General features: G+C 42.3%; 1 protein-coding gene across 2 annotated transcripts in view; it reads left to right on the top strand.

The window, feature by feature from the left end:
• Positions 1-17,936, top strand: part of Cwc27 (CWC27 spliceosome associated cyclophilin) — a 172,497-nt gene extending 154,561 nt beyond the window's left edge. For both annotated transcript variants that reach the window (XM_029485020.1, XM_029485019.1), the window contains one exon: positions 17,371-17,936. In XM_029485020.1, the coding sequence (XP_029340880.1) occupies positions 17,371-17,533 (163 nt within the window). In that variant the 3' untranslated portion in view covers positions 17,534-17,936. The remainder of the gene's footprint in view (positions 1-17,370) is intronic.
• Positions 17,937-18,379: the final 443 nt, after the last annotated feature.

The following is an 18,379-nucleotide window of genomic DNA, read 5'->3' as shown; positions in this document are numbered from 1 at the left end:
ACATTGATTTTTTGTGTCTGTTCTTCTGCCAGTGCCCTGTTTGTAATGACTATTAGCAGCACATTGCTGACTGGTGTGTGGGAGGCCAAGGTGGGCCCTTATTGTTCTACATTTATATTTTTACTCTCAGAGTTTTCGTGGATAATGTGCTACATTCTTATTTTCTTTTAGTTATCCACACCTGGGAGAAACTTAGACAATAGACCATGGAATCAATAAAAAAATAAAATTAAAATTAAAAAAGCCCCATTATTTAACAGGTGGCCTCTACCTGAATTGCAGCCCTGGTGCCAGGAAGGAAATAATTAGTCTTTAGACAAACCCTTCAAAGACATGGAAAAGATCACATGTGGAAAATAACTAGCATTAGAATGAAAAAGACTGGAATACGGGGTTTTAATTGCCATCTTTCTGGTCCAAGTCTGTATGTATTCTTAATGAGACACTCGGGCAGGTGTTTTTCCAACTCTCTGTGCACCAGAAGCACAAGAAATTTTAACAAAGTCTCAGAGTAAACTGTCACAGCTTTACCTGCTGTAACTCTATAGAATACCTTAAGGATGGCCACGTATAAATGCAAGCCACAAAACCCTCTCTGGAGATACTCCGTCCTTCAACTACTTGTCAGTTTGAATTAGTAATAATCTCTTCCCTCTCTGGTACTACTGTAGATAACCACCAGGTTAAATGTAGCAATAATGTTTTGTTCTTTGCTTAGGTGAATTATTTAAACTGATAAGCTGCTGTGACTGAGCTGATTTGCTTTGAATTTTGGTTGGTGGGTGGATGGTTGACTGGTTGGTTTCTTTTGAGGTAAAAACTCATGTACGGTTGGCCTCAAACTTGCTGTGCAGCTGAGGTGTGCTTTGAACTCCTGATCCTCATGCCTCCAAGCCAGATACTTAAATTGTGACTGGCATGCATGGTGTATATCTGTAAAATTCCAGCACCTGAGAGAAAGCTGAGGCCAAAAGGTTGCCTGAGTTCAAGACTAGTCTGAAACAAAAGGGAAAAAAAGCAGAACAGGGGAATAGCACAGGCCTTTAGTTTCAGTACTCAGGAGGCAGAGGCAGGCAGGTCTCTATGAATTTGAGACCAGCCTGGTCTGCATAACAAGTTCTAGGGCAACCAGGGATACAGAATGAGACCCTGTCTCAAAGGAAAGAGAGCAAGAAATTCTTTAATTCAGCTTGGGTGTACAAGCCAACACTCGGGAGAACAAGAGTTCAAGGCTAGCCTTGACTACATAGTTTGTAACCAGCCCGTGCAGCAATCAGACCTTGACTAGAAAAATTTTAAACTAGACACTTATTAACGCTGAATATTCACATATCATCAGTTTCATTTAACCGTACAAGCAAGATCTTGTTAGTATATTGTATGGGAAAAACTTGAGGTGGCAAAAGATGAATATAATTAAGATATTATGGCAAGCTAGAGAAAGGAAAGCATGACTTTGATGGCTAGGTGGCTTTTGTGAAAGGGTCTCATGTAACAAGGCTGGTCTCACACTTGACTTTGAACTTCTGATCTCCCTGCTTTGACCTCCCCCAGCTGGGATTATAGGTGTGTTCTATCATGTCCAGTTTTATACAGTGCTGGGGACCAAACCCAGAACTCCCTGTCTGCCAGGCAAGCAAGCATTCTTCCTAATCAGCCACATTCCCAGCCCTTAGATAATGAAACTTAATGCATTGATGTTTTGTGGCATTCTGTTTCAAATGTCATTTGAGGTTTTTCCACCCAAGCAACAATTTTTCTGAATTAGCCTGCATATTTTTCATATTTTCTAATATAGTAGTGTTGTATTCAACTGTACCAGTAAGCCCCCAAAAGTAGTTCTTAAAATAAATCGTCCAGACTCTTTTAAATCTTGGAAGATGTTAAATTTCACATCTCAAACATTATTTGAAGAATTAAACTTGAGAGAGAGACTTGTTTAGCTTAGTTTAGAACTCCTGTGCTTGTCTATAATTTTCAGAGAAATAGAAACAGTAGGGTGGTTATGAGCATGGAAGGTTAAGGTTAGACCTAATCTTGAATCCTCACTTGGAAATTTCCTAGCTCTGTGATCTTGGAGAAATTACATAATCTTTCTATTGATGCTTCTCAAAGTATAAATTAAGTAATTAAGGGTAATACTGGCACTTTTTAGGGGGCAGGGTCAGTTTGTGAATCAAGTTAGCTTCTGCTTAGAAATAGGCATTGCCAAGAAGTTAAGAGCAGTCAGTTCTCAGTAAGTGTCTCTGTTATCTTTGATGTTGTGCGTTGTTTTTAAGAATTAACCATGGGTGTCAGTAGATCTGTTGATTGGAACTTGTACCATTTCTGTTAAAGTTGATGACATCTAGACCTTCCGTTGACCTATAGCCAGTGACTAGTTTTAGCATAGATTCTATCATACTTCTTCTTCTTTTTTTTTTCTTTTTTAAGATTTGTTTTGTTGTGGTTTGGTTTTGAGACAAGGTTTCTCTGTATAGCCCTGGCTGTCCTGGAACTCACTTTGTAGACCAGGCTAGCCTCAAACTCAAAAATCCACCTGCCTCTGCCTCCCAAGTGCTGGGCTTTAAAGGCAAGCACCACCACTGCCCGGCTTTTTTAAAGATTTTATTTACTTATATGAGTACTGTAGCCATCTTCAGACACATCAGAAGAGGCCATCAGATCCCATTACATATGATTGATTGTGAGCCACCATGAAGTTGCTGAGAATTGAGCTCAGGACCTCTAGAAGAGCCATCTCTCCAGCCCCTCTATCATAGTTCTTAATAGTCTGATTTATATTTGAGGTTTGAATTTTTGTGTGTATTTTATTTATGGATAGCAATGCCTCACTAGTGAAATAGGGGCTCTCTCCATGAGGAGAGAGATACATTCAAGCATGGAAATGAGAGGAAGCACACATGGCAAAACATTGTCCACACAGTTTCAAGACTGTGTGGACAGTTTCAAGCTGAAGTAGCTCAGCGTTGGATGGCATAGAATTGTGAGCTCAACGTAACACAAATGTTGTATTCCATCCCTCTCAGTCAGGTTCTGAGGTGGTGATCCAAGGAAGCAAGAAGGAATATGATTATAGACCAGGGGCCCTGGTTAGTGTTCATTTTCTACAGAACTATAAATAATATTGCAGAAGGCCAGCGTGGTTCGTTATAAATAGGCCCTCGTCAGAGTTGCTGGCCCTGGTATGGTGATCATTTTAATTCTAAGCTCTCTAACCAACCCCTGAAGTTACCTCCGCTGCTTTTTTCTTTTGAGTAAAGAAAGCTTTTCAGCCTTAACTCTGTTCTTGTGTGCAGTCTGTCCTGAAATACATTTCTCTCACAAGGGAAGCTGTGATCACAGATATGATTTGAATGAGAAGAGCAGCCAGTCATGTACCCTAGTGCTTAGCAGACCTGGTTGGGAGCTGCATCTTCCCTCTCTGGGACTGTTAGTCTGCTGGCTGCAGAGTTCCTATTCCTGGCTAAACTGTGGATTGAAGCACCCAGCAGGTGTAAGGACACACACTACAGATGTATTCTGGAAAGCTTTTTAAAGCTTTCCACCTGGCCCTGCTCAGTGTTAAGCTGTTGGGTAGGCCAGAAAGCCAAGGAAGTACCTTCTCCTGCTGATATTTGGAATATTATATCTTCCACATTTAGTCTAGCACTACCTAATATTTACTAATATTTTTTAACTAAGGAAAATGAAGGACGTTATTTAAAGTTGGCTTTTCAAAACCCCAGAAGGGCAGTGTTCCTTTAAAACTCAGAACAAAAGCAATTTTTCCATGTTAGCGGTGAACATCGACAGTACACTGATTTCTATCTGGGTTTTCTTTTTCCACAAGTCTGTGCCTAGTTTCCACCTTGCCTGGTTTCCCAAAATCTCCACTTTTCTTCCACTTATTTCTGTTAGCTCAAGGGTTTTGAGTTTATGTTCCTATTTTTCTCCTGTTGTCAGTTTTAAACGTATTTTGTTTCTGTTTTCCTTTTTATATGTATTCCTTTATGTCGCTATTCTGTTTCCTACTTAAGTTTCCCTCCTTGGTGATTCTCCTTGATGATCATAGCCTTTCTCGGGGACATCTCCATCCTGAGATGCCTGCTCTGCTCCACAAACAGGGCTCTGGCCCTGCTCGCTGTGGATCAGTTTTTAGACTGCTCTCGTCTCAGGACTCATTGAGTTTCTCCATCCACCCTGTCTTCTTTCATTTCACTTGTGATCTCAGCTGCCTACTTCATTTTGGAAAAAGATTTCGCTATGGGTTTTTTCCATGCATGCTGGTACATAAATCCTAACCACTTCTTTTTTTTTTTTTTTTGGTTTTTCGAGACCGGGTTTCTCTGTATAGGCCTGGCTGTCCTGGAACGAACTCTGTAGACCAGGCTGGCCTCAAACTCAGAAACCCGCCTGCCTCTGCCACCCAAGTGCTGGGATTAAAGGCGTGTGCCACCACGCCCGCCAAATCCTAACCTCTCTTAATTCCTCAATAAGTTGCTTGTGATCAGTAATGAAGAAAAGTCTAAAATTAAAGTCTTTAAGTTTGTGACCTAAAAATAACATTCTGATAGTTTAAAACAGAAATAAAAAACCAAGTAGTGTTTGGAATATGTTTAAACATGTACCTAAAAGGTATGAAAGGTCAAAATATTAATCAAATAGCCAGTTATCTTTTAAAGAGCAGCCAAAGTACATGTGCCTTAGGATTGCTATTGCTATGAAGAACAGCATGACCATGGCAACTCTTAGAAAATGAAACATTTCATTGGGGCTGGTTTACATTTCAGAGGTTTAGTCCATTATCATCATAGAGGTAAGCATGAGGTTGTACAGGGAGATATTGTACTGAAGAAGGAGCTGAGAGTTCTACATTTAGATCTGCAGAGAGGAAGGAACTGTGTATCACTTGCCCTGGTTTGAATTTCTCAAAGCCCACCCCTATGAAGTACTCCCTCTGAAAAAGCCACACCTACTCCAACAAGGCCACACCTCCTAATACCACCACTCCCTCTAAGGGCCATTTCCTGCTAACTTCCACAGTGTGTGACTTTTTGTACTGTGCTGTCTTAACAAACTGAGAGTAAGTACCAAGGTTAACAAACCTGGAGTAAGTACCGAGGTTGGTGTACCAAGGTTAACAAACCTGGAGTAAGTACCGAGGTTGGTGTACCAAGGTTAACAAACTGGGAGTAAGTACCAAGGTTGGTGTACCAAGGTTAACAAACTGGGAGTAAGTACTGAGGTTGGGGAACAGTTTTCACATCTCCAGAATCTATGTGCTCTTTGTTTTTCATCGGCAGGAAAGCTTCTCCAGTAGCATGAGGCTTCCAGTTGGGTTTGTCAAGACTCTGAGCTGGGAACCTGACTCTGGAGTAGGGACTTACTTTATACTCTTCCAATAGCTTCTGCCCCGTTACTTATTGTAAGGTGGAATAGAGAAACCAGCTTACCTTCGTGTCTCAAATGTCCTGCACTCCAGAGGGAGATCTGAGAGTCCCTTAGTATTGTGAGACACAGCACTGATAACACAGAAGTCAGTAGAGGTGCTGACATAACCTCCATGTGTCTACATGCTGACATGTGGCAACAGACCTAACTGTGCTCAGAATCTTTATATAAAAGACAAACTGCAAACTAGTACAGAGATAGGAAAGTGCCATCTCTGGATAAGAAAGCACATTATTTCAAAATTATCCTGTAAACTTAATATGTTCCAATAAAAATACCATAGAAAGAGAGAAGGAAACATGCAAACAAAACTTGCCAGCATCATTCCTGATAAAAGAAAAACGGGGTGCTGGAGATGTGGTTGTAGAAGAGTACCTAGCGTGTGCTGAACCGTGGGTTCTATCCTCAGCAGGTCAAAGAGAATAAAAGAACATAAAAGAACACAGCTCCACACCTGAGGTGCGGCTTATCCATAGTGATAGGAAAAGCAGGAAACTTGGCAGGGTAGGGGAGCAGTAGCTGTACATAGGAGAAACCTTAAGAGTACTACAACCTCAACCTGATGGTCACGGGTAACAGCTGTCATTGAGCCATGTTAGTGTGTCGCCGCATCCGATGACAATCCTTCAGAACCTTTAAACCACATCTTATGGTAAGAAAAACATCATATAGTAGTGGCACAACACACAGCAAAGACCTAACTGGCACTCCTCAAAATTCACCAGGGATCAAAACAAGAACTTATGGGCATCCTGACCTGGAGAGACAGTGGAGTGTGTAAATCACTTGCTACATGAGAGTGAGAACCTGAGTTCAAATCCCGAGAAACCATGAAGGAAAAAAAGAAGAAGCTAAACATGGGCCTCAAGCATCCCAGTACTCCCAGCACTGGGCGCGGGGGGGTGGGGGGGTGCAGACAGGAGGAGCTCTGCAGCTTGCTGACCACTGGCCTAGCTCCAGATTCAGTGAGAGACCCTACCTCAGAGGAATAAGGCTCAGAGTGATAGAAGACACCAAGTGTCCTATGGCCTCTGCATACACACCTACACTCATATGTACACAGACACCACATTCACCAAATAAACACATACACACAAATTTTTTAAAAGGCAATTCAGTACACACACACACGTACACACACACACAACCAATTGCTACTGCCAAGATATAGCCTAAGGAAACATGACTGTGGAAAGTAATGAGATGTCCCAGATGAAGTTCTCACAAGGAAAAAGACATCAGGTAGATGGAGGGTGTGTTCCTGTGATCAGTCTGCTTTACAACACTGACTGGGTGACTTTGTTCTCAAAACTTCTTAGCATATCTTTCTTTTTCCCCTCTCAGAATTGGTTTACTTTAATTCTTTCTATAAATAATGTTCTTGACTAGTTAATGATCCATATAAGAAGACATGTACATTTAGAAATATACATGTTAGCATCCAAGGCTGATGAGCCCAAGTTTGTTGTTTTAAATGATGATATGCATAAAAATAAGGAATGTCAGTATTATAAAATGCCTAATTACAAAAATGATACATTTTTTGTATAAACATAGTTTGTAGGTAGTACAATTTGTCACACACATTCATATGGTAAAGCTCTAATATGATAGTATTTGGAGGTAGGGCATTTGGGGAGAAATTAGGTATTGATGAGATCATAAGGGTGAACACCCCCCACCCCCCACCCCCGCCCATGATGAGATCAGTGTTCCTATAAGAAGCAAGCCAGACTAGTCTTGCCCTCCATTCACCCACACTGTGTAAGGACATCTTAGAGCCCAAGGAGAGAGCCCTAATCAGGTGAGTGTTGGCTTCTGTCTTCAAAGTGTGGAAAATTAAATTTCTGTTTGTACACCACCATATCCATGGCATTGGGATATAGGCCAACCTGAGAAAAGCATGCATGAATCACATGGGTTACAGTTATATCCGGACCCCTTTGCCATTTACAGAAGCCTTCAGATGGCATGGTGTGCAAGCCTCACTTGTGAGCACTGTGAAGTGGCTAGGCTGGGCCTTACCATCTTCTTCCCAGGTAAGAAAGCAGGCAGGAGAAGCAGGGTGACTTCCCCACAGCCACAGTGAGTGAGCCAAGCTCAGGTCTGACCTCATTCACAAAGGTTTCCCGAGAAAGTGTTGAAGTCAGAGCAGATTTTGAGGGCCAACGCAATGGGAAAAGATTTTAGGAAGAAGTGGTAATTAAACTGGACTTTGATAGGACCAGGAAAGGAGGGGCAGAACCTTGTAGAAAAGTAACAGGGACAAAAGTGAGGTGCAGCCTGCAGAACAGTGTGCTCCTTCAAAGACTCAGATGGAAGCAACACTTGGAAACTGTTTCGTCGTGCTGAAATTTGTATTTACAAACAAAGACTGTTTCTGGCTTTCAAACCATTCCCCAAATCATTTAGGTTTGTGTTCTGGAGTCCAAAGAATGACGAACTTAAATAATAACCAGGAGCTATTTAGTTGGGTTTCTTAAGAATTCTAATAGGGAAATGGGAAGTCCTCATAACATGCAAACAAGTTATGTTGTAACAAATTATGTGTATGTTCTCAAAGAGTAACAAGGTCATTCAAACCAAGAAGGCTGGTTGAGGACACTAAGTGCATTTTCCCACACTTCCAAGCTAAGCAAACAGGAGCAGATGTTAATCTTTAAGCAGTTTAACTGGCCCATCTGAGACAGGTCAGCAGTGGATTACTATAGCACAATGTACTATCTGTTCAAATACCTTGCCTCACCTTTTTAGTACTAACTATCCCTTTTCTTTGTTAGAAAGTTTAAAGGGTGAACTGCTTGCCTGAAAATGAAGTTTATACAGTGTGTAATTGCTAAATAATTTGGAATTGAGTATTAAAACTATCAAGAAGAAAAGTAAAGAAAATCAGTATCCTAGCCAAAGGGTTTTTTTTCCGAGGTGATGGGAATCCCAGAAAATTGGACGTGTTCACAGGCACTTATCAACAGCATTTTTCTGGCCAAGTATTGCTGCATGATGAGGTACAGAGGCCAGTGAAACAGAGCCTCTGTTCTTCAGAGCACTGTGACCCAGAGAGACAGGGTTGCACCACCCTGAAAATGGCTGGAGCTATGGACAAGACTCAGGGGCACCAGGAGAGGATCTCTGCGCTGCTGGAGAAAGAGGGCCAGGCCCAGCAGGAGCCAGGGTGGTGGCACAGCTAATGGGAGGCAAAGAGAGTGAAGTCTTGGAAATACAGAAGCAGCAAGGAGGTTTCAGGGAGTGGAGATTCTCCAGGAAGCTACAAAGAGTCTGGCATATCTGAAATGAAAGATGGGGATCCTGCAGAGCATGGTGAGGCAAACAAGAGCCAGAATAAAGAAGGGATATGAGAAATTTGGGGTCCTTTTGTACACAGTAGACCAAGAGCTTTAAACCAGAAGGGCTTTCACAGCTAGATTGGCTGTGTGTTTGCAGCAGGGAGTGAGTGTGTGGGGNGGGGGGTGGGGGGGGGAGCGGGGATAAATAAATAAATATAGACATAAGACAGAGAGAGGAAAGAAAGACAGAGAAAGAGAGACCGAGAGAGACAGAAACAGGGATCCATGGACCACAATGTAAACCTTAGTAATTTGACCCCTGACATAATCAGACACCCATGCTCATAGGAGTGGTCCTCGGCCCTGCTTCTGCCCCTCAGGTGCCTTCAGCTAAATATGGCCATAGCTAGGTCCTCATCTAAGTAGAACAAATAGGAGCTGGGACTGGGCTTCCAGAAAATAAGGAATTAAGACAGTAACAGGATTCATAGTAGAAGTTGATTCTTTTTTTAAGCACTTTTCTCCCAAAGATGTACCCTTGTTGGGGGTGGGGGGGGTGGCGGGGAAGGGTGGCACACGGATTGGGGGGGAGGGGTGAAAGACGTTAGAAGCCAGTCTGGAGTGCCCACATGATCCTCCCTTTATAGCTACATTGTAATTTCTTGCACACCAGAATAAGCAGTACCCATTGTGACTTCTTACCAGACCTAGCACAGAATTCACTTTTGACTGATTCCTGAGGTTAACAGTCCATCTCTGCAAATAAAAGCCTGTTACCTCTTCCATCTAGTCAGCAGCTTACAGGTTCCTCTACCCTCTCAGAGGTTGCCTGTGAGAGGGGACTGGTCGGCTGCGGGTGTAGCTCCATGTTAGAGTGTTTACCCAGCATGCACAGGCCTGGGCTCAGCCTCTCGCTCTGCAAGGAGAAAGGGGTGGGGTCCTCTCTTCCCTGCCTTCCACAGTGCAGACACCACCAGGCAACATGGAAACCTCTTTTCTTTGAGAGCGCTCTCAATGGGAGTTCTCATTATTACCTCAATGCTGGGTTAACATTCCAAACACATTTGTCTCATGTCTGTGTGTTCTTCCAATGAACAGTTTGCTTCAGGAGACCAGAGCCTGGGTCATGATTGACTTTTTGTCCTTGGTCACTAGCATTGGCCTCACTCATAAAAAGCCCTCAAATGTCTGTTGAGTAACTAATTGAGTTTACCTCATTACCTTGTTTTCAAACTATAAATAAGGACTGGACTGTGCCCTTGGAATTGCTCAATTTGAAGAGCAGAGTAGGCACCAATAAGCTTCTTCCAGTGTGTGAGTACCTTGTCATATGAATCCAGTCTTGGGGTTGGAGAGATGGCTCAGCAGTTAAGAACACTTGTTGCTGAATCTTCCGGTAGAACTATGTTCAATTTTCTGAGGAACCACCAAACTGATTTCCATAGTGGTTGTACCAGCTTGCAATCCCACCAGCAACAGAGAAGTGTTCCTCTTTCTCTACATCCTCACCAGCATCTGCTGTCACCTGAGTTTTTGATCTTAGCCATTCTGACTGGTGTGAGGTGGAATCTCAGGATTGTTTTGATTTGCATTTCCCTGATGATTAAGGATGTTGAACATTTTTAGGTGCTTCTCAGCCATTCCGTATTCCTCAGTTGAGAATTCTTTGTTTAGCTCTGTACCCCATTTTTAATAGGGTTATTTGGTTTTCTGGAGTCCAACTTCTTGAGTTCTTTATATATATTGGGTATTAGCCCCCTATCAGATTTAGGATTGGTAAAGATCTTTTCCCAATTTGTTGGTTGCCGTTTTGTCCTATTGAGAGTGTCCTTTGCCTTACAGAAGCTTTGCAATTTTATGAGGTCCCATTTGTCAATTCTTGATCTTACAGCATAAGCCACTGCTGTTCTTTTCAGGAATTTCTCCCCTGTGCCCATATCTTTGAGGCTCTTCCCCACTTTCTCCTCTATAAGTTTCAGTGTCTCTGGTTTTATGTGGAGTTCCTTGATTGTAATAAGGACACATGCTCCACTATGTTCATAGCAGACTAATTTACAATAGCAAGAAGCTGGAAAGAACCCAGATGTCCTTCAACAGAGGAATGGGTACAGAAAATGTGGTATATTTACACAATGGAGTACTACTCAGCTATTAAAAGCAATGAATTCATGAAATTCTCAGACAAATGGATGAACCTGGAGGGTATCAGCCTAAGTGAAGTAACCCAATCACAAAAGAACACACATGATATGCACTCACTGATAAGTGGATATTAGCCAGAAGCTCAGAATACCCAATATACAATTTGCTAAATACATGAAACTCAAGAAGAAGGAAGACCAAAGTGTGGATATTTCTATCCTTTTTTAGAAGGGGGAACAAAATACCCATGGAAGGAGTTACAAAGTTCGGAGCAGAGACTGAAGGCATGACCATTCAGAAACTACCCCACCTGGGGATCCATCCCATAAACAACCACCAAACCCAGACACTATTGCAGATGCCAACAAGAGCTTGCTGACAGGAGCCTGATATAGCTGTCTCCTGAGAAGCTCTGACAGTGCCTGACTAATACAGAAGTGGATGCTCACAGTCATCCAATTGGACGGAGCACAGGGTCCCCAATGAAGGAGCTAGAGAAAGTACCCAAAGAGCTGAAGGGGTTTGCAGCCCCATAGGGGGAACAACAATATGAACTAATCAGTAACCCTAGAGCTCCCAGGAACTAAACCACCAATCAAAGAAAACACATGGAGAGATTCATGGCTCTAGCTGTATATGTAGCAGAGGATGGCCTAGTCGGTCATCAATGGGAGGAGAGGCCCTTGTCCTATGTAGCTTCTATGCCCCAGTATAGGGGAATGCCTGGGCCAGAAAGCAGGAGTGGATGGGTTGGGGAGCAGGGCGGGCGGGGACTAGGAAAGGGGATAACATTAGAAATGTAAATGAAAAAATATCTAATTTAAAAAAGAGAGAGAGAGAGAAGTCAGGCATTAGTAAGTTACATAAAATTCTGATTCCATTTGACTGATTTTTGTGACAGTGACCTATGGAACGAAAGGTCAAGCAATAAATGATAACATTTGAAACCTTAAAAAAAAAAAAAAAGAACACTTGTTGTTGTGCAGAAGACCTGGGTTGGGTTCCCAGCACCCACATATTGGTTTACAGCTAACCATAACTCCAGTTGCAGGAGAACTAACACCCTCTTTTGACCTCCATGGGTACCAGGCATCTAATGAGATGATCATGTGGGGTTTTTTTCTCCCAGTTTGCTTATATTGTAGATTATATTGACAGATTTCCATATATTGAACCAACCATAACTCCAGTTCCATGAGATCTGATTCCCTCTTCTGACCTTCATGGGAACCAGGCACACACATGATACACAGATGTACATGAAAGCAAAACATTTATACATACACACACACAATAATAATAATAATAAATAATTGTATTATTATTTTTATCATTATCAAATAAACTTTTTATTATTCATTTTTATCATTATTATCTAAAGGGTTGGCTTTTTTTTTACTCTCTCTCTCTGAAGGAACAAAGCAAACGTAAATGGAGCCTTCACAGTCAGTATGAAAGTTAAAGTTTCTTAATCTTTGGCTCTGTGTTCTGTATGTTTAAAAGTAACCAGTATGAAGTTTTTAATGACTAGTTCTGGGACCCCCTCCCATCCTTGAATAATTAAATTAGAGTCTCATAAGATGACACCTGGTAGGAATGTTTTGGTTTTTTTGAATAGCCAGCAGATTTTCACATTCAGCTTGCATCTGATGTAAGAGTTCTAAAACTACTTAGGAAATACTGCTTGTAAAAAAACAAAAATTCTGTTCCCTGAGCCCTACATTAAGAGGTGTGGGAGATGAAGAGCGGGAGGCATCTCCCCCTGAAGTTTGTCAGGGTGTAAACTTGCGGTACCTGACAGAGTGCAGCATCAGAGCGGCCACTAGTGTGTATGCTGAGTTGTGAAAGTCATGAAAGTCAACTGGAGACTCTGCAGCCTGGTAGGTGTTTCAGGGTGCTTATCATTAAAATAAAAGACAGCCCCTGCCCACAGAAGGTCAAGTGGTTGCATAGCAACCCTTGAGTACCAGGCTTGGCCAGTTCCAAAGGTCTAAAGGTTTCCTTCTCATTAAAAATTGCCATGATCAGCACTGGACATACAGCTGTGAACCAGGTACACTGTCTGAAAACCTGAGTCTCCTCACAGTTCAGTAAACAGACAATTAGAAAACAATGAAAGCTGACGAGCAAAGTACAGTCTCTGCCATAGGAAGCAACACAACACATTGGAACATCACGTGCTTCTGCCCGAACTATTTTAGTCTAATCCGACAGTAAGTCGTTCCCCAGTAGAGGTGTATGATAAGAGAAGTGAATAAGAAACACTATTTCAGAGGCTGGAAGGATTTGAGGAGGACTAATAGTTAAAATATGACAACAGTAAGTAGAATAGCAGAATGATTAAGTGTGTCGTGAGTGGGGCATAGTGACACATACATACCTGTAATCCGGCATCAGAAAGGTACCAGGACAGCCATTCAGAAAACAAAATAAATATGTTTATTTCAAGGAGAAATGTTCTTAAATTGGGGTGACTTGGAAATGAGAAGGAATGGTTCTGAAATCTTTTAACAAGAGAGCTGTTTACTTTCTCTCAGGATAAATCATTTCAGAACATTTTAATCAGAAATAAATTGCTAATGTTGGGATTGTGTACTGAGTCTAGAATTGGATCTTCTGACTTCTGCACAGATGTCACCACCATCCCATAATCTGTCTTCCCAGTTATATGAGAATTTTAATACTGTTAGCGAAGTCAGCAAAGAACACTTGTTTACTTTTGTTTATGCTTTTGCACAGTCCCACATCAAAGTAAAATTCCTTGTTTAATACCACTCAAGATAGGAAACCTCCATTCTCTGAAATGTAACTACCATCAGTGCTTTTATTTGAGAATCTGAGCCTATGCTGAAGATTGTGTTAATCAGAACTAAGTTTCTGTCTTTTCCTTCCAGTAAACAAGTTCTGAAATTCTCACATGTAAATGATTAGTGTATAATTAATTCCACAAGAATTCATTGCTCTGATTGGTCCAGTTTTATAACAGTCAACAAGTGCACAGGGCTGAGTTATTGGGATGTACAAAACTGAACTATAAGTTCTTAGTCTGCATGTGTGCCCTCACAGGAGTCTGAAGTGTGGGCATGCTTTCAATTCATACGGCACGTGATTTATGGAGGCACAGAGGTCAGGAGTTTATTATACCCAAAATCATAATAACTATTCTGTTTTCCCTTTAAAAATGAAGTGACCAAAGCATGTTGAAAGATAAATGGGTGAACTGTTTTTTGCTGTTAAAGATTCAGTATTATTGTGGAGTAGCCAGCCCTCCTAAGTGTTATGGTATTAAATCTGAAGTAGTCTGTAAGCTGAGAGCCCCTTCTTTCCTCTGGGTTTAAGATTGCTATTAATCAAAATGTTGGACCTGTGTAGTGCAGTGCGTATGAAACAAACAGTTGAAGCAGACGGCTCCTTTAATTTATGGCTTTCTGTGTTTTTCAGATTTGTGAGAGAAGGTTTCTTCCTGTAGACTTGGTTCTGTGGCTCACATGCCTAAATTTCATTTCTTATACCAGAGCCAACCAGGTCCAATAGTTGCAAGATTACCTCGTGGCATTGAAAGGAGGAAGGTACCTTTTTATGTTTTTAATTGACAACATCTGGAAAAGTCATTTTGAAGCTTGGATAGTTTCTACTGGAAATAGGTGTTATTAAAAAAAATCTGTATTGGAGGGAGAATATGGAATCACTTTTTAAACAGAACAATGAATTTGTGTAAAGGTTAATAATCTAACTAGGTAGTCGGGTAAGTGAAGCATCAACCTGGAACTATTAAATGAGATTGTTTTGAGGGGCCTGGGATTCCAGCTTAGGCACAAGCTTCCAGGTGTAAGCTGTTAAGGGCTCTCAGTGCAGGACTTGCGCTCCTGTCCTGTGTAAAGGGCCTTGAGCAGGACAGCCTTGCTGATAGATAGCTCCAATGCACTTGCTCCCCTTCCCTTCCAGTAACACACTCGAATTCCTAGAGCATGGAATTCCTTTGCAGGGTGCATGGAAGAGACATCAGAAGTGTTGAAGAGGAGGCCTCTCTTCACACAGTGCATTACTGACGTGAAAAATAACTGTCTCCCAAGGTCTTAGTCAGGGTTTCTATTGCTGTGACAAAGCACCATGACCAGAAAGTAAGTAGAGGAAGAAAGGGTTTATTATTTGTCTTATACTTCCACATCATCAAAGGAAGTAGGAGAGGAGCTGAGCAGCTGATGCAGAGACCATGAGGGTTGCTGTTTGGAGACTTGATCCTCATGGCTTGTTAAGTATACTTTCTCATAGAACTCAGGACCACCAGCCTAGGGATGCACAGTGGGCTGTCCCTCCCTCCCCCCACCAACCAAGAAAATGCCTACAGCCTGATCTTATGGAGACATTTTCTCAGTTGAGGTACCCTCCCTTCCTATAACTCTCGACCATATCACGTGTAGTTAAGACTGTCCAGCATACCACGTAAGGCAAGTTGCAGACATTATGTTAGTCTGGGACGAGGGTCAGCACCACCTTCAGAAGTAGAGGCTGTTGCTGTTCCCTGGCTTCCAGAAGCATGAGGTTGGGACTGGTAGTTGGCTTTCCCAGTGACACCAACTGTCACTGATCCAATAGACCTAGGTAAGTCATCATCAATTGGTTAGGTCCAGTTTGTGTTTCCAGCTAATCCTACTGGCTCCTTGTTTCCATGGCTATAGAAAAATCAGCCCTTTTCAATGAATTGGGCATTTTCAGAAGCTAATGCCTAAATGAACACCATAGGCAATTTAAAGCAAAAAAAAAAAAATCAGACTCTGGGAGAAGCCACATACAAATCCAATGGTTGTAAGCTGCATTTTCCAATTGACAGTGCTTCCTGGAGCAATGAAACTGTTAGAAGTCAGCTTTCTCACACTGCCTGGCGTAATCCTATGTTGCAATCAGTTATTAAAGTCAGAACAAGCAATGCATTATTAATAATATATACCACTGTGAATGTGGTTTACCTCATTTAAACATGATGTTGGTCATCTGTGTGTCACTGACACAACATCGATGCAAGCTTCCAAAGTAGAAGAGATGGAGGTGGCCATGTGCTACTGAATCTTCAGAATGACAGTATCTATAATGCTTTCTTTTCCTTACAAATCCCTTTGAGAATCTTCAGAATCTGAGCACAGACTTTCCCATACAAATAAATGTCACTCTTCATCTCTGCAGCTGCAGTGAGAAGAGCGACAGCTCCCGACAGGGCCAGCTGCCCAAATCTCTGCGATACAAATCATATGTGAGCTGAGGCAAGTCAGAGTGCTGGCGTAGCAAGGGCTGTAGGCAGGGTTGTGTTCTGTCTGCTGTTGTGAAGGATGCACTAATATGCTCATTGGATTGTTTATTAAATAGCTAGTAGAAAATTCACATCACTTGTTTGTTAAATAAAAACGGAATCTTTTTCTTTCCTATCTCACCAAGTTGCCCTGATGCCTAGTCTTTTGACCACCCCCTACCCCACCCCACCCTCCGTTTATCTCTGATGCCTCACAATGGGGCACAGCTAATCACTGGCACAGTTCCCTGCTGCTAAGGATAGCTAGCTTATGACCACTTAGGAACCAAGCACATGCTGATACTTTAAGACCAGTAAGCGTTTGTTAAAGTAGGAAGACAGGGTTGTGAGATTTGCTGTAGTCAACAGTAAGAGGAGAAAGTTAGTTCATGGAGTTACGCCAGAAATTTCATTCCTTTGTGCGTAAAAAAACTCAGCCCCTCCCAGAAGACAGCCACAATCCCACCTGAACATGACTCTCAATTACTTTTTAAACTTCTATTTGTGGATGCATACTTTTGTTCTGTTTGTCACTGCTTATTTGGTTTTCGTTAATTTGCTAATGGTGCTTGCTGGAGATTGAACCCAGGGCTTTATGTCTGCAAGGCAAATGCTCTCTCGTGAGGCAAATGAGCTATACATTAGCCCTAATATTTAAAGATTGGATTTTGTTGCTATTGTTGTTGCTGCTGCTGCTGCTGTTGTTGCTTTGTTTTTTGTTTTGTTTTGTTTTTATTGAAACCCTTGCTTTTGACCCTTTAACCCACTAAACACAGCCATCAGATAGGTCTGCTTATTAGCTGGCAGCTTGCTCCACTCCTGGCTCCCCGTGACTGAGTGTACTGCTCAAAGAAAGAGGACCAAGTTCCAAATATGGATTTAGGAGACTCCAGGGTCGAGATCACAGCCTCCCACCACGGGAGGAACTCAAAGTGAGCATGGGAGCAGACTCCTAGAAAGGCAGAGCAGTGGAGTAGACAGACTCCAGGCCTACTTTCCAGAGTTTTGCTTTGTTTCTGTTATGCAGTTCTGGGGAGCCAAGCCCAAGGCTTTGCTAGGCCAGCACTCTGCCACTGGGCAAAGCTCCTGACCTCAGCTCTGTTCTGTGGCACTGCTCTCCAGGTGGGACGAGCGCTGCCTGGCTCCCTGTGCCACAGAGAGTGGGGTAGAGAGCTTCCATAGTGGGTCCCAGGCTGAATTAACCAGGCCATCTCTTCTCCCCCTTAGGATGTCACATGTGCTCCAGTTTGAAGACAAAACCAGAAAAGTGAAAGATGCAAGCATGCAGGACTCAGACACATTTGAAATCTATGATCCTCGGAACCCAGTGAACAAAAGGAGACGGGAAGAGAGCAAAAAGCTGTTGAGAGAGAAAAAGGAAAGGCGGTGAGAGCCAGAGCGGTGATGCCAGAGTGGTGGCCCCTGTGGGGTGTCCTGTCACAGCCATGTCTGTGGAATCGGAGAGGCCGTGGGAAGGCTATGAGAGCCTATGTTCTGATTTTCAGAACAGGTCTCTCCTTTTGTAAATCGGGAGTGATGTAAGCAAATGCTTTTGGTTACTGATACATTTTTCCCTAATTGACCTTTTCTAGTACTAAATCTGAAATAAAATCAGTTTCTTTCCAGTTTAAATGTTAACCATTTGCAGATTGCATTAGCATGTCTCTGTCCCTCTACCCTGAAATGGGTGAAGGAGCCTTGTTCAGTTGTTTTATAAGAGGTGCTCACAGAAAGAATAAGAGAAACTTCCCTGATACCTTAATACAAAATCAAAATTATAAAATAAAATCATTAACATTGATGGGGTTTTTTGCATATAAGCATATAGGCCTCCCGCTTTACTTTATGAGGAGCCCATAGGCAGGTTACTCTTCACTCTGTCTAGCCTACTACCTGGATGCTCTGACTGCTTCAGGACAGTAGCACTAGATGCATGCTCACTAAACCGACAGCCTACTGCTGTGCAGCCTGCCACTCCCTGCCCTGGCCGCACGCCAGCACCAGGAGCATGTGGGTGCACAAGACCTGCGCCACCAGTAGAACTCATCAAGAAGCTAGCCTTTGACACACTCATTCACATGGGGTATTTCTGTTACCTATATTTAGTCCTAAACTCTGAGTGCTAAAATTGTACAGCAGGCAGACTGACTTCAGTCACCTAATAAAACCTCACCAGCCACATCTTTTCAGAAGAAGTAATGAAGTCTGTTTCCTCTTCCTGAGGCACTGGTTCTTC

This window comes from Mus caroli, chromosome 13 (genome assembly GCF_900094665.2).
Source record: "Mus caroli chromosome 13, CAROLI_EIJ_v1.1, whole genome shotgun sequence".
In the NCBI taxonomy this organism is placed as follows: domain Eukaryota; kingdom Metazoa; phylum Chordata; class Mammalia; order Rodentia; family Muridae; genus Mus; species Mus caroli.
This window is presented reverse-complemented; position numbering and strand designations above follow the sequence as displayed.